This window comes from Falco punctatus (assembly GCF_963210335.1).
Source record: "Falco punctatus genome assembly, chromosome: 4".
Taxonomy (NCBI): Eukaryota; Metazoa; Chordata; class Aves; order Falconiformes; family Falconidae; genus Falco; species Falco punctatus.
The window spans coordinates 37,572,614-37,588,546 of NC_137583.1; the positions used below are offsets into that span (position 1 = coordinate 37,572,614).

Genomic DNA, 15,933 nt, shown 5'->3' on the forward strand with positions numbered 1-15,933 from the left:
GCCACGCTGCCAGCAAGGCCGTCCTTTCCGCTGATGAAACTGAAAGCAGTGGAGGTCAGCCTGCTTGCAGTCATGGAGAGTTCCCTTGCTACATTCCCAACAGGAGGCTGTTAATCCCATTGGCCTGGCTTGGTTTCAGTCAATGCGGGAACACTCTGCCTACGCAGGTTATGCCGATAGTGTATTTGGCCAAGGCAGGGGTTCCCATCCTTTTTTCATATTTTATACATGTTTTGTAAATGGAGTGTGTCATAGACGCCTTCTGCCTTCGCAGTCACACTTGCTTTCTCCCCAGCCGCCTGCAGTGTCCACCCCAGCAATGCCCTGGTCTGTTGCTCCAGTAACATAATTTTTTGTCCCTCTAGTTCTCTTCCAACACGCTACACAGCACTGTCCCTACCTCTGTCCAGATTCAGTGGCATCAAATGAACCTTCCCATCAGATGTGAGTTCTGGAAGTATAATAGTTTTCTTCAGCAGTTGAAACAGGCACCCTCTTGTAGTGGGTTTGCATGACAAGGTTTTGGTAGTGGGAGAGCTACGGGGGGGTCCTGTGAGAAGCTGCCAGAAGCTTCCCCCCATGCCCGACAGCCCACGCCAGCCAGACCCAGCATTGGCCATGGCCGAGCCCTGCAGTGACAGTGGCAGTGCCGGGGGGTAGTGGGTTCAAGAAGGGGGTACAGTTGCTGGAGAGGGGAGTGAGAGCAGCCACCCTGTGGGCAGGGGGGCAGTGGGAGGGGGCCAGGGGGTCCCCAGCAGCCCGTGGGGAAACCCCTGGCGGGGCAGGCTGTGCCCCAGCCCAGGGAGCCACGGGGGAGTCTGGGGGCTGTGCCCGTGGGGGGACCCCCCCCCCCCCGGGCTGGCTGTGCCTGTGGGGAGACCCCCAGGGCAGGGGCAGCGTGTGTGGGACTAAGCGCTGGGGGGGGGGGAGGGACACGGAGTATGAAGTTAAGCCTGAGAAGATGGGAAGACTGGGAGGAAGGGGTTTTAAGATTTAGCTTTTATTTCTAATTATCCTACTCTGATATGATTGGTAATAAATTAATTTTCCCCAAGTGGAGTCTGTTTTGCCCGTGACCATAGTTGGTGAGTGGTCTCTCTCTGTCCTTATCTCAACCCACCAGCCTTTCATTGTATTCTGTCTCCCCTGTCCTGCCGAGGAGGAGAGTGATGGAGCCGCTTTGGTGGGCCAGGGTCAGCCCACTGCACCTCTGGGACTGGTATGATCTGATAAACAAAAGCACTGAAGTGCAAGACAGCAGCAACATTAATGAGCCTGTCTGAGAACAGATGAGGCAGGAGAAAAAGTCTGCCCGCTGGCTTCTGGAAATTAAGCTGTGCTGTGACTATGAAGATGCAGAGTATTACAGGGAACTTCGAAAGGGCCAAAAATATGACAGCTCTCGTCATGCAAACACACACCTCCAGACACCGTGTGCTCTTCTCTAGGGAACAGTGGCAGGGATCTGAGGAGCTGTCACTCATGCAAAACATGTTCCTGAAAAAAAGGGGATGAAAACTGTTCTCCACAAATAAAGGAGCAGGCAACCTTGACAGTGAATAAAAATTACTAATCAAAAGAACCATAATTAAAAGAATTACTGTGTTCTCTGCATACATACCCCCTGCATGTTTCATAAAGTCTAATAGAGTGCAGTGCTGGGCCTTGATGGGTAGGAAATTGGTGGTTAATCATGAGGGAATGGATAACTTCCTCACCCAATCTCCAGCTAATGACTTTAACACGCTCTTTTGAACGCTGTTTGTACCAGTTGTGATTATGGAGAAACTGTTCAGTGAAGTAAATCTGGTTAATAAAGTTACTGCTCCCTGTGTGTATCAAAACAAGACTTTGAAGCACTTCATGTGAGGTCTGACTGCACAGGAGCAAAGCTGGGTACTGTGCCGTGCACCGGGGAAAGCTCCTGCGGCGTTGCTGATTGTCTGGTCCTCTCGCAGCCTGGGATGGAGCTGCCTGTGGCTCCCCAGCACAGCCCAGAGCACTGAGGGAGCCCACAGCTGCTTCACCTGACCCATCCACCGGCAAACCCCACTTCCCAGGAATTTATTCTCTGGTTTCTCCACCTAGCATGCGTCTAAGATTGCCCCGAAAAGTCATATTTCATTTGCAGTTACAGGGTAGGAGGCTACAGCTGCAGCCTTATGGTGGTCCTGTAAGTGGAGTGCTCACTCCAGAACAGCTGAAGCCTTTCTGTCTTAACGATAACTTTTTCTTCTTCCACTGGCTCTTTTTTTCCACTTCAATTTCCTTCTTGGAAATGGCTTCAAATTGGTGTCTTGAAACCCCATCAGGAAAGCTTTATCCCTTGGAGACCTCAGGCACAACTCAAGAACTGAGCAGCTGAACTTTGATTTAAAGCATCGGGCTGACTCTCCTGGCAAGGTGCAATGCCTCCCTGAGAGAGGTGATGCATCTCTGCACATCTGGCCGGCTTTAGGGTCTCTTCTAGCAGCTACTCCTCGTCGCCGATGGTCCGGACAGCAGCTCCCCAGGGTTACATTGCTACAAGTCACAGAAGAGTCAGGCTTTTTAGTACCCTGTTCTGAGATCACTTGGATTTCTGGCAATTTTGCTCTTATCTCAGTTTTGGGAAGTCCAGGGCAAGCTGACTAACAGTCTTCTTAGATGAAGGGCAAAAAATAAATGTCATTCAGCTGCAGGATGAAGAAGCACATTAGAGGCAAAGTGGACCTGTCAGAGGTTCAGCATGAGGTGCCTTTTGGGGAGCAGATGCTTTAATGTTGCCTCTTTAGAGATAACTTAGTGTCATTTTCTATGGGTCCCTCATAAAACAATTAAGATAAATGTCTTCAGAGTAGAGTTTTCTTTCCTCTCTGGGAATGTTTCCAGCTCACTGAGTTAAAGCATCACCACAAAGAAAATGAAATTGTATAATTATTGAAGACAGCTATCAGAAGAGGATAATACAGTTTAACCATGGAGTTGCTGGTAGCAATGCCATGGAAGGCGCATTCAGAGGTTTTGGCCTGACTCTTCACCCTGCTGGTGTCATCTGGGTCCAGGGTCTGCGAAGAAGGTTGGGTCATCCCTTGAAGTGCTCAGGATTGCAGGGAGGTGCTGCTCTGGTGCTGCTGGCTGGAAGCAGTGCAGAGCTCTCTGCCTTTACCTGCTCTCTTGAGGGGGGCTGCTGTGTGCCACAAACACAGAGTGGGGTGATGAGGTGGTAGGACTCGGTACAGCGAACACGTGCTCTGATGAGCATGCAGTGACATAGCAGCAGGACAACAACAGGACTTTTACAGCAAGCAGTTATTTAAACCCATTTTTTTATCCATAACGAGTAATATTAAAAATTTAGTTCAAACTTATTTTCTCTCTCCTTCTCGCTGCCCATTCCTGTCTCCAATTTTCTTTTGCTTTAGCCCTTCAAGCTGCCCCTTCTCCATTCTGTCCCTTGTTCACCAGTCTCCCAAAGTCCTCCATCAACCTTTTTACTTCCACAACTGTGTTTATTGCTTTTCTCTTCCTTCCTGTTGCAGACACACTTCCCTTCCTCCCCAGTGATGTCCTGGCTTCGAGTTTGTCGGTGTTGGGTTGCAGATTCCTTGGACAGGGCCTGGACCTTGCAGCGTGCTTGGTGTATTCCTGGCCAGCTGTCAGTAACATTACGCAGGCTGAGCCTAAGGTGGCTTTTTGAATGCATTCCCATGCTTGCCTCTTTGGCTCGGCTTGTCCAAGCTTCTTCCGTTACACCCTCAGACCACTTACAGAAATCACTTCTAATTTTATAGTTCATAAAGTCAGAAATGTAAGTGCAAGCATATCAGTGACTTCCTTTTCTGAAGCCAGGGCTCCCTTGCAAATGTTTTATTTCACTGATTGTTAAAAAACACCTTGATTTACAGCAGGAATTGGAAAACGTGATCTCCAAATCTGGTGTACATGGCCACCTGGCCTTCCTGCATAGGGCACGATTTTTCTGATTCTGACTTAAGTTTTATCACATTGCCAGGCACTGCCAAGTGAGCACGCCACACTTCTGGCAGCAGCCAGCCTTCAGTGTTTGTGCAGAGCCTGAAACAGCAGGGCCCTCACCTGTAGCTAGGACCGCTTAGCGATATGCTGATGGCAACAACAGTCATTAAACATGGGTGTAATTCTGCAAGAAGAGTCTTTTAATTTAACTTACACAGGAGCGAGAGGAAAGCTAGTTCAGCAGCTGAGGTGCTAGCCTGTGGCTGGTATGCTGCAGGCTGTATGTCCAACATCAGGGATGTCACTTGTGCCTGAATTCCCCCTGCTTTTTGCATTTGGAGCCCAACAACTGGGGTCCCTCTTGGAGAGCTCTGCAGGGTGATGCCACTCACACGGCATCTGATTCATGCACCAGGGACACCTGCCCTTCGCTGCAGCTCCACCAGGACCAGGGGCTGCCAAAACCTATGTTAGGTAATTTAACTAAGGTCTGAAGTTAGGCTACATGAGTATTAGTTCTTCATCTTCATCATGGTCATGACAGAACAAGGTGAATGTTTTACTTTCCTGCTTAGTGGGGATTTGGGAGGTGAAAGCTGGTGTTTTGCCCAGCCTGTGAGGCATCTTTGTAGATGGCACTTGGCATAGCTGGCTCGGCTAGGGGAGAAAGTGAGGATCAGTCAGGTATGTTCTTCAGTGTGATGGGGCATATTTACAGAAAACACACATAAAACCTGGTTTCCTGAGCCCCGTACAAAAAAGAAGGATGAGTTTCCGTGCTTAGAAATCCACATCTACTTGTAGTGGAAGTACTTTATTCAAAAGAAATCTCCTGTGATGCTCAAGCCCATGCAGTCCCTGCAGTCAGTGCCTGTCTTCTCCCTGGCCCTGATTGCCACTGCAGAGCTCTGCCTCTTCCCCAGTGCCAGCTTTGGGTGGCTGTGCAGTGAAAACACACTTGTGCAAGGTTAATTTTCAAGTGACCAGGGAGCTTCAAGGCTTCCATTCAGACCTCCATATGGTTGTCTGTGCCTGCTGTGGTGTCCTCCACTCTTCAGTTCTTGCAGAAATTGCGAAGATGTAACTGCTCCTTCCATTTAACTCAAGCTTCTTTGATACCCTCTTCATACTTTGTCAGGTTTGTGGGTGATGTCAGCCATCAGCTGCACACCAACAGGCACAGCTGAGCTGCTTGGGTACTGTACTAGCAGAAACATGAGCTACTCCTGTGACTGAGAACGGGCCGGAAAACCCAAAGCTGGCTTGGGTGACTGAACAGCATCAACTAGACCCACTAGCTCTGTTTTCCTTTGCATTTGACAGTTCATCTGCTCCTCAAGACCACAATTGTGGAAGGAATTGCTGAGAAGTCTTTCCCCCTCAGAGCTCTGCCAGTGCTTCACATCCCCCCATGCTGGGGAGTGAAGAAGCCCGGCTCTCCAGGGAGCGTCACTGGAAGCTGGAGCTCACACAAAGTATACAAGTCACTAACGTACCCAGCATCTGCATGAGGATTGCTCATGTTTCAGACAGAGAGGCTGATGACTGTGCCGGGTAGGACCTTCCGCATGCTGGTTCTGGTCACGGTTTGCTCTGCTGTATTGATTCAGACAGGACAAACCCAGAGCCTCCTCTGTGAGCATGCAGGTGCCAAACAGATGGAATGTAAAGGGTGTCATTAGAGCACGCAGGTCATCTGTCTAAATGCTGAAAAACCTAAAGGGCATAAGAATATAGGGCTACTGTTATACCTCTTGACACTGGCGAGGTGCAGAAGCCAGAAGAGGATGGTGGCAGAGACAAATCATCACTGTGCACCCATCTCCTGACCTCATGGAGTTCACCATCCTCACCAAATGCTGGAGAAATATTTATTAGCCTGCCCCAGTAGGCATAATTGCTTGTGTTTTGGATATACCATGTGGGAAGCCCCCATGCTGATCCACTGCAGAAGAATAAGCAATATCATGTGAACAAAGAACAAATTATTTTTTTCTAAACTAGATTTCAGACACGGCTGCACTGGTATGGAGCTGGCTGAGCCTGCAGCTGATGCCTCTCGCTGCAGGAGGCAGACATTTTGCTCGTACTTACTCAGAGAGGCAATTTCTGGGAAGCAGACTGAAACAAAGGCAATTGGGATGGCAAGAGAAATGGAGTCACTTTTTATGTTGCTAATAACTAAAAGTGAAGAAAGTGACTGTGTCCTACAGTGACACAGACTGCCTCCTGCCTCATGGACTCCAAGGGAAGCTGCAATCCCACCCATCGCTCCATCTCCAGGTATGCCTGCAAATTATTATATAAAAAAAGAACAAACCAAATTATTTGTCCCAAATTGAAAAAATATAACCAACAAGCAATCAAAAATAATTTTGTCATGAATTGCCCAATTTGATTTTGCTTCACAATTGCTAACTTTCCATTGCATAACAATTCATATGGGAGATTTTTGCCAGCCTAATTCTTACCCTTGCCCTCCTAATTATTAAGATGGTGGCCTTACAGACTGATTCTGTTTTCTGTTCTAGTTAAACTGTTTTAAAATGTGTTAATGATTCATTCTTCTTGCAATTAGATGCAGCAGTCAGACTCTTTCCTACACTTCTGCAAAGTTTGTTGTGAAGAGGGGCAATGCAAGCACAGTATGGAGAAACAAGTCATGGATCCATAAAGAAAATCAATGGCAGTTACTTGGCAAAATACATTTGGGGATCCAGACTGGTATTTAATGCATATCATTATCTATTTGCAGGAGACAAATGACACGAGGGAAAGCAGTTTCCTCCTGTCTGAGGAGAGCTCAAAAGATATTCTTCAGCATTACACATTTCACTTCTTTTTTGTATTAAAAATCCAGGTCTCTAAAGATCTACGTCTTAAAATTGCCTCTGAAATGTAATGAGAGACACCATGAAATCCTGGCACCACAAAACTCAGCAAAATGTATTTCCACCGCGGCTGTGCATAAATTTGTTCTTTGCTGAAGCTGAGCCTGAAAAGTGACTGATGTTTTTATGCCTTGTGTTTGCAGGGCTTTGAGGCTTATATTTCACATGAGGTGCAGATGCACCACTGTTAGCTCATTGGAAGCTGCCGTGTTTACAAGGCTCAAACTGGCTGGGCTGTGTTTAATCCAAGTCAAGTCACAGAAGATTGTGTTCCAGCCTTCTAATCACTGTCCAAACTATATTTTGACATACGCTACTGCAGAGGAAACATTGTCTATTTGGGAAGGAAGGGCACAGCACCTCTTAATGTAGTAGGACTTGGTCTGAGGTCAAGCCAAGAAGTCAAGTCAGCAGGTGAGGGTCTGAACCACAGCGGGAGATGTTCAGGCATGGCCATAGTTGTGACATGGCTCGTGCAATGGCCCCAAAGGCAGGAGCCTGAGCTTAAAGGCAGCTCTGGAGAACCCCACAAGGCTTCTCACTGCACCACGCTCCGGTGCAGGCCTGGGATATGTATATCCGTACCAGAGCTGGCCTCAGACACAGGCAGCCAAGCCAAAAGGAAGGGAAGCGGCTGTGCTGAGGGCCCTGCCAGCAGCCTCCTTGACCCTGCAGGGGGCTGGGTTTGGAGAACCACATGCTGGGAAATGATCCGTGTGTTGTGCAAAGCCATGGATGCTGGTCAGCTGGGGAGGCACCCTGGGGCAGCTCCAGGGTGGCTGTGCATTACAGGCATGGGTCAGCCCCGGCTTGGGGGTCGCAGGGGCCACTGAAGTATCATGGAGTGCCCAGGTCTGGGGGGCTGCTGAGCTCTGAATGCCACATTCCTACATGTGTTGGCTGTGGTGTTTGTTAAATGGTTGCTCTATGAGAAGGAAGCTTTTCTGTGGCCACAGCTGGCCAGTGCTTGTAGTGTATACCCGGAAAGGGTGTTTCTGTTGCCTGTCCTCTGACGAGCAATGCCTGTTGATAGCCAGCGGGCAGTGCCAGGAAGCACACCTAGAATATTTGCACTATCAGATCTTAAGGCTGGAAGAGATGGGGTTGCTGTAGCAAGACAAACGCCAGCCTTGTTGACTGAGCGGGCCTACACTGGAATGCAGGCAAGAAGAGAAACCTCCGTTGTGATGTTAGCCATGGGCAAGGTTTTACAAGGATTTTGTTTGCTACGGAAGAAAATTTAATTTTGCTGGAGTTATAGAGAGCATCCAGTAATCCCACACAATTTCTCTTTCAGAGTCCTTGTTTCAGGTTGACTGGAGGAAGGCTCACACAGACATCATGGCACTGAGTCACAGTCTGGAGAGTCTGCAGTCGTAATGGCTAAACAGTTCATTCTTTTCCCCTGTTTTCAAATAGCAGCTTAGTTTCTGTAGGAGGTCACAGATGACAGGAGAGGGAACACCGACGAAGTTGCCGAGTACTTCTATCTTACAGTTCGCCCGGTATCCTTCACGTGCCAAATGCATGTTTCTCAAGGGCTTTACGCCTTGAGAGCTCTGATGCTACCTAAGTGACAACACATTTGCCAAGCTTCTATATCTCCCCTATGTAACTGGTAGGGTAAGGGATAACACTGCCCGGGGACAGGTCAGTACTCCAAATGTCGGACAATGTGCATGCCTGCGCCAGTGTCTAAGCTCTGCTCCAGCCTCTGCCTTGCTAGGGACTGCTCCTCTCCTTGCCCTGCTATTGCAGCCTCCTTCCCTGTGGCCACCTGAGACCTCCTGAGCTCCGGCACCCTTTGTCCAGCTTGTGCAAAGAGACACACACAGTCTTATGATGCCTTACCCCAGCCGAATGCCTTTTCAGTTCCAGACTAAGGACGTCACCCGCAGGGACTCTGCCTGTGTCTCCCCTTCTTGTACCTCCTTTCACTCCTCAAGCCTTGCAATGCCTCTGGCTTCACCAAGTCTGGAAAATGTCTGTTTTACGGCTTTCTTCGCTACAGCTCTAGCCCTCCAAAATCGCCGTCATTTATCTCTCTGCATCATCCACTCTCCACCCATTTCAAATTCAATTGAAAGCACATTTTCTCCCTTGCCTGTGGTTCCTAAATTATACACCCAGCTCATTTCAAAATATCAATCCAGAAACTTGGCAAGGTGATTATTAATAACAGCTCTGTTCTTCTCTGGAGGAGAAATAATACTAGAAACATGTGAAATGTGTACACAGTTGTCATTCTCACTCTCCTCTTTTGCCAAACACTCTGTTCTTTGCAGGAAATAAAAACAATCCTACACCCAGTATTAAGTGGCTCAGACTGTGTAATCAGCAAGGAACCACACAGAACTAGGGCAGTATTCCTTCACATGATCTGAAACTCAGGGTGATCACCACCTTCTGCGATGAATTAGTGCTTGGCTATATGTAGATCGGCAGCACATATAGCTGAGATGACGAGCTGTATATACAGCAATCTGGAGCCCAGCTGGAGCTCGTGTGGTTTCTTCATTCACTTGTGTGGAACAGCAAAGTACATGATAGATATAAATATGCGTAGCTAGTCATGGCAAATTGTGCTTCAGCTATAATGAGGCTATTCATGATTTTATTCCAAAACTTCACATAGAAGGTGGGCCAGGGTTCCCAGGGACCCAGAGCTGCCCCACTGATAGCCCCCAAAGCAAAGCCCTGCAAGCACTGGGCTGGCAATGGGTTAGGTACATGTGTTTTTCTTTCTTCTTTTTCTTTTCCTACCTGTAATTATAGAACACATAGTAGAGTACTGAAGACTTTTTGCCCATACTGCCACAGGACACACAGTGAAGAAGCTCTGGGGTCTCTCCCAAAGCAAACCTGCATATCCGGGGGAGCTAAGATCAGCAATCTGGGCATCCCTCCTCATCTCATGTTCCTGTGCCATCCCAGTGGGAACTGGGCTTCTGCTTCCCCAGTGCACACTAGGGAAAGGCGGCAGCTTTCCCAAGTCCTTTGGAGTCCTTTGGAGGATGAGGGTGGAATTGGAAGATGGGGTACCTCTAACTCCTGTGGTAGAGCCACAGCAATGAGGGCCTCCCAGGGAAGGGAGGGAGAGCGAAATCCTCCAGGGATGGATGCATGCACAGAAAGGAATCTGTGTTTTCAGCCCTGCATGATAAGGGAGACCCAAAAAGCAATCACTTTGTTTGGAGAGGAGGATAAAGTGTAAAAGAAGCTATAGAGGTATCCAGGAGCTTTCAGCTCTGAAGACTTGCCCTTGGAGTTGTGAGGCCCAGACTTCTTTGGTGGCATTTAGTAACTTTTAGGGAAAGAAGTGTTCGCACAGACAGGAGCCAGCCTGCTGCTCACCTTATCCAATAATGCCGAAATCTTCAGTTATCACAGGCCCAGTGCAACAGCCCCCTCCTGGCACCTCAGCCTTTAGGGTGCTGAGGATCTGTGTAAAGTATCTTGAAAACATGGGGTTTTAAAAATAAAGCTACATAAATAGATTGTCTTATATCAGCAAGAGCCTCCGGAGGAGAAAGTCCGGTCATGGCAAGAACTTTTGGCTTTGTGCTACAACAGCCAGTGCTTGTCTGGCAGATAAAGCAGTGCTCTGTCTGCCCACGTTGCGCAATTGTTTCTCCAAATTATGGCTCACTGGCTCCACGCCAGGTACCTCCCTCCCACACAAGTGTGGTTTTGTAAGAAGTGATACTCTTCAAGTGTTTAAAATGCAAGAGTTTAAAGGGAGTCAGCTATTGTTTGGAAGAGGTTGGCCAAGTACCTTGTTTTCTGCAGGGCTGTTGATAAGTTTCCACTTGAATGGAGTGGGAGTACAAGGTGCCCCACTGATAGCCCCCAAAGCAAAGCCCTGCAAGCACCCAGAGGATGGGAAAGGCACAGGCTGACAGTGAGCCTGTCCCCAGAACCTCCAGAGATCAGTCACTGCTCCTGCAGCCTTTCCTGGGGCTGCCTGCGCTGGGTCTGTCCATCACGGGAGGTGGGTTGTTACTGGGCCTCAGCTGAGCCACTGCACTTCGCCACCATGGGACACAAAGCTGCCAGGTCCCATGAGACATGAGCATCACTCCTCATGCTCCCTTTTCCATGGCTATCCTGCAGCATCACTGTGCCTTTCCCACCCTGAGCCCCCCAACACTGCTCGTCATTGCCTGTGCAGAGCATGGCCCCTGGTTTCTGCAGTACTTGCAGGAGCCCACCTAGGTCACCCACCGCTTCCTCCACGGTGCCAGAGGCTTTACACACAACCTGTCCTCGCAGAATGAGGACCTCACACGAGCCAACACACGGGCCGGGCACACATCTGTTAGCTAAGTTGGTAAGTTAGACGCTTGTTTCACTTTGTGCACTGAGACTTCAGAGGCAGATAGCACCAGCAGAAACCACAGCCCCCTCTCCAAGAAAATGAAACACTGCAGGCCTCTTTTGCCAAGTTATTTGTTGCTGAAAGCCATGTTCACTCTTCCTCTGCCTTGGTGGGGACAGACCTGGATTTCGGAAAGCACTGCATTAGCCTGCTTCATGCAGATAGCTTGATTCGTGTTCGTTTATGACCGTGTACTCATCGAAGGCAGTGAAATTACACAGAGCAGTACTAAGCTTGAAAAAGATCTGTAGATGTAAAGCTTCCACTTCTAAAATATCAGTGCACCCCTTTTGCGGTTAGGACTTTTGCGCTATGTTCTCAGAACTGGAACCACGGAGAGTTGATGCCCCAGTGTATGGGCTTGATGCCACCTCGTGGTAGTTTCATGCCCTGATCTGCAGGGAAAGTTCATCGCTCGGCATGTTTCCCAGGCGTGTTCCTTAGGAAAGACAAATGCAGTTTGGGGAAAGGACGAAGATGTTACAGATGTCCTGACATCTGTAGCGACAGCCCTTGCCCGTCACTGCTGATTTGCAGCTCTGACTCCAAACAGCATTGTTAATAAATGTTAGTACGAACTTAAAACACAGGGATTACAAATTATGCTCAGTAACGTTGTGTGGAAATATCTACAGCATAGGGATGTGGCCACCAGAGTTTATGCTGACACGTCCTGACATAAAAGTTTAGCCATAGTTACCTTATCATCTAACGACCTCAGGCAAACACTTCCACCTATTTTGCAGCTAGATTTGCAGATTTGGAGAAGCTCTTTTTTTCCCTTGGACAGCAACTTCTTTCTCCAGCAAGCAGTTATTATATTGTGCTAAGACTGTAATAAAGTGCTGGGCTACACCACCCTTTTAAAAGCAGGACAGAAAAAGTTATAAAGAGTGGTGCCACTATTTCAACTGAGAATTGGCTCTTTCAAGAGAAAATTGGCTCTTCTACCCTCTCAGTACTTTAGCCTTATGACAGCTGAGAATGATTTGTCAGGAAAATTCATAGAGCATTTCAGCCTTTCATCCAGTAAATGGCCTATATGGCTTTTGTTTGCCCTTTGAACTGTGGAAAAGGTTCCATTTTGCAACTGCCAATGTATTCTTCAGATGTTGTAATATAAAACTATCATGTTTATTGATTGAATAATCATGGACTATGTAAAAATTGTAGCAAAATTACTCCCTGTTGCATGCTTTTTTCCCAGCCTCAGGCATCCTCATATTCAAAATGGCATCACATCAGACCCTGCAGAAAAACTAGATCCTGAGGACAGCATAGCTGGGATGTTCCTGCAGCTGAGCTAATTACTCTTGGGTTTCAGCCTGGCTAATTAACTTCCATGTAGCACTATAATATCACAGTCATTTTGTTTTCAGATCTGGAACTATCTTGGACAGTGTTAGTCTGGAGGGAAAGAACCTCTGCAAACCACACAGCTCCACAGTGCAATGCAGACATGTAATTTTGCTGTATACCTAAATGAAATTATTTTTGCAACAGCATGTAATGGAACCTTTAATGTTTAGGTGCTTGTCTGCAACTTGTTCACCAGACTGAACACATTCTGAATGTTTAAATCAAGCTGTTTGTTAGCCCGTTCACTAGCTGAAGGCATTAGACAGGATGCTACATTCATATCTGTTTATACCACTTTCTGTTAAGTCCTGTTTGACTAAAATTCTTGCTCTTCCCTTAAAATCTACACATTTGAATCTGATCACGATCCATGTACAAATCAGGGTGGAAAAATCGACTAGCACTAAGAAGACTTTCACAAATGCCCAGCTGAAAAGGCTTAAAAGGCTGAAGCTGCCGAGACAGTGAGTGAACAACAATCTGGGTGGCAACAAGTCCTCTTTCTCTCACAAATGGACACAAAAAAAGTGCACACTGACATTTACCTGATTAAAAGGTATTTTCAGAAATTTTCAGGTTTTCCAGGGGAGTGTTGCCGTTGACTGTGGATGTATTGCTTAGATGCCATGGTCTCAGGCCCTTGAATCTCTTCATGAGAGGGACCAACACCTTGACTGAAACTTGAGCTAGTGTAGCAGCTTGCCTCCAGAAGAATCACACATTTGGCAGTATGGCGAATAAGCATTACACATTTGTTGAGTTTTGTTTAAGTCACAGCAATCAAGACAAACAAAAGGCCTTAGTTGTATTTACCCTCACTTTCACAGCCAACAGATGTGAAGGGAGCAAAGAGGCATTCCAATTTAGGAGAAACACAACCCTCTGCCTGCTGTTCAGCAGAGAAAGAGGCATGATAATAAGGGAAATCCAGCTCAGGAGATGGCAACAGTGATTAAAATGAACACTAGTGAGCCTTTTTCCGCTGTAAAGACCAACTCTTAACTGTGTAATGTCTTTTCAAGGAGGGTGCAGAAGTGTTTAGGGCAGGATATCCACCCTGGCGTCCAGCCTGTTGGAGAGGGTGCCGGTCCCGCTCCTGTCCCATCTGTCAGCTCTGGGCAGTGCTGCAGACACCACAGGCTTTTGAAGATCTTGTCAGATGGCCATGTTTAGGTAACATGAATTCCATCACACACCTCTGATCTGGTCTGTCAGTGATAAAGCCATCTGAATGTTCTGCCATCTGACTCCGGAAAGGACAAAACAGGCCAAACTTAACTGCTTCTGAAAATCTCAGCTCCTGCCTCCCTGTGCCCACACAGGTTTTGGTTACAATCTGGCCCTCAAATATAACCTTCCCCATGCCCTGCCTTCCTCTGCAGCTGCACTGTCTAGAAAGAACGGGATCTACCTGAGGGGACCCTGCACTACAGATCACCTATGACTCAAAGAGCATCTCAAGACTCAAGAACTGGTATTTTGGCTTTCTGCGGGGAGCTGATTATTCACATTTTGTTTGCTGGTTCAACTTATTTTTAGTTGACAGAAACAGCTGTGAGGGGGAGAAGAAATAAGGAAAAAAAGACAACAGCATCATTAACTTTTTAACTCAAAATGCTGCTCAATTAAAAGAAGCTAAATATTCCCTGTGCTCCTGGTACCATTTTTCCACGTCAGCAGCTGCTGTGCTCCCCAGGAACATTATGCGGTTTTACGGATGGAGGGGAGAGGTGGACCCACATGGGAGAAAGTCTGTCCACAGCAGCTCATCCCCCACGGCCACTGCACTGGACGTGGGTCAGCACAAGGGCCTGCCAGTCCCAGCACAGCTAGCGTGGCGTGAGCTCGGAGAAGCCATCTAGCCACCCAAGTTCAGCTTCCCCAACCATAAAATGAGATCACGGGTGAGATTTCAAAGCCAACCCAACCCTTTGCAAGGGTGTATGTGCAGAGAAGCATCCAGAAGTTTGCATTATACCAATCAAAAGTGCTTGTAAAATCTAGGGTTGTCCTTAAACGAAGCTTGTACACACGTTACCAGGAAGAAACCCCAACTGTGCTGGGACTGACAATGTTTATTCAAGGTACACAATGTCAGGAGTTTCCAGCCACCAGAAATCATGACACATTTTATGCCCCACAAAACAACAGCTCCTCTTCTTGCCGCTCTGTCCTAAAAGACTCTCAAAAGTCTTCAGGTGAGCTAAAGCAGTAACTGATTTTCTCTATGTTGCTTTGTTTGTCTGCCAGCCTTTTCAGCACACATCTTTATCACTTTGCCTTCTGAGGATCATCAGGACTTTCCTCTGAATACTTGACTCAGGTTTGAACTTTGACTGCAAATTGTCTTCCTAATTCCCCCTCACCCTCACGCAAGGCCATGCAGGGCAGGGCTCTGTGCTGTGGAGTGACGGGGCAACACCACAGCTCAGCATGTCAGAAATGCTCTGGGCAGCTCTGCTCCCTCCTCCCTGCTGCCCTTGCTCCAGCACTGACACCCTTAGGCCTCGGATACTTGGGGTGGAAGTAAATTCGGTGGAAATATAACACAAGTGTCCCTCAGTAGTTGCCTGGTGTAGCTCCCTCGGCCGGGCAAGCCTCGGTGCTAGAGCAGGTGGCTGCAGATGAGGCACCACTGAGGCTGGGAAAGCCGCTGCCACCCGGGGCCTAGAGGAGGAAGGGAACCGCGGCCCTCACAGCGCGGGGCCCGGGCCAGGGCGCACGCTGCAGGCTGCCACCCCCGTGCTGAGCCCAAGGCTAGACGGCCGGATGGGAAGATGGCGGCGGCACTGAGGGGACCAGCCGCACAACCGGCGGCTGCTGCCATAGCAACGCCCCGCACGGGGACGGGGGGGGGGGCGTCCGTGCGCCGCGCGCATGAGCCGCGCTGCCGCGCCCGGGGGGTGCTCGAACCGCCAACTGCCCCGATTCGAATTCGCATCCTCGGTGTCCAATCACAGCCCGCGGCGCGGGGAGAGCACCGCCTCTCGCCTCCCTTCCGGCCAATCGCGAACTCTGCTGTGTTTAAAAAAAAAGTGCGCGAGGCTGGTAGGCGTCGCTCAGAGGACCTAGGCCAATCGAGGGTGGGGGACGGGGCCTGGGCGGGGCCCACCGCCGGCGCCTTCCCTGACCCTCGCTGAGCGTCGCGGGGCGTGGCTGCGGGCGGGGACGTGTCCATGCGGAGCCCCGCCCCTCCGTCGGCCTGTTCGGCCCCGCCCCTCGGCGCCCCTCACTTGCAGCCGGTCGGGGCGCGGTGGGTGCTGCCGGCCGTTCGGTCCCCGGGGACGCGCCGCGATGAAGGCGGGCGGTGAGTGCGGGCCTGGCCGCGGCCGGGCTCCGGCGGTCCCG

The 15,933-nt window shown here is 49.0% G+C and overlaps 1 protein-coding gene across 2 annotated transcripts in view; it reads left to right on the top strand.

The window, feature by feature from the left end:
* The first annotated feature begins 923 nt into the window (after positions 1 to 923).
* CCNF (cyclin F) overlaps positions 924 to 15,933 on the top strand; it is a 29,358-nt gene continuing 14,348 nt past the window's right edge. The window contains exon 1 of one of the 2 annotated variants that reach the window (XM_080387373.1): positions 924 to 15,892. In XM_080387373.1, the coding sequence (XP_080243499.1) occupies positions 15,880 to 15,892 (13 nt within the window). In that variant the 5' untranslated portion in view covers positions 924 to 15,879. The remainder of the gene's footprint in view (positions 15,893 to 15,933) is intronic. The other variant, XM_080387372.1, reaches the window with a different exon arrangement.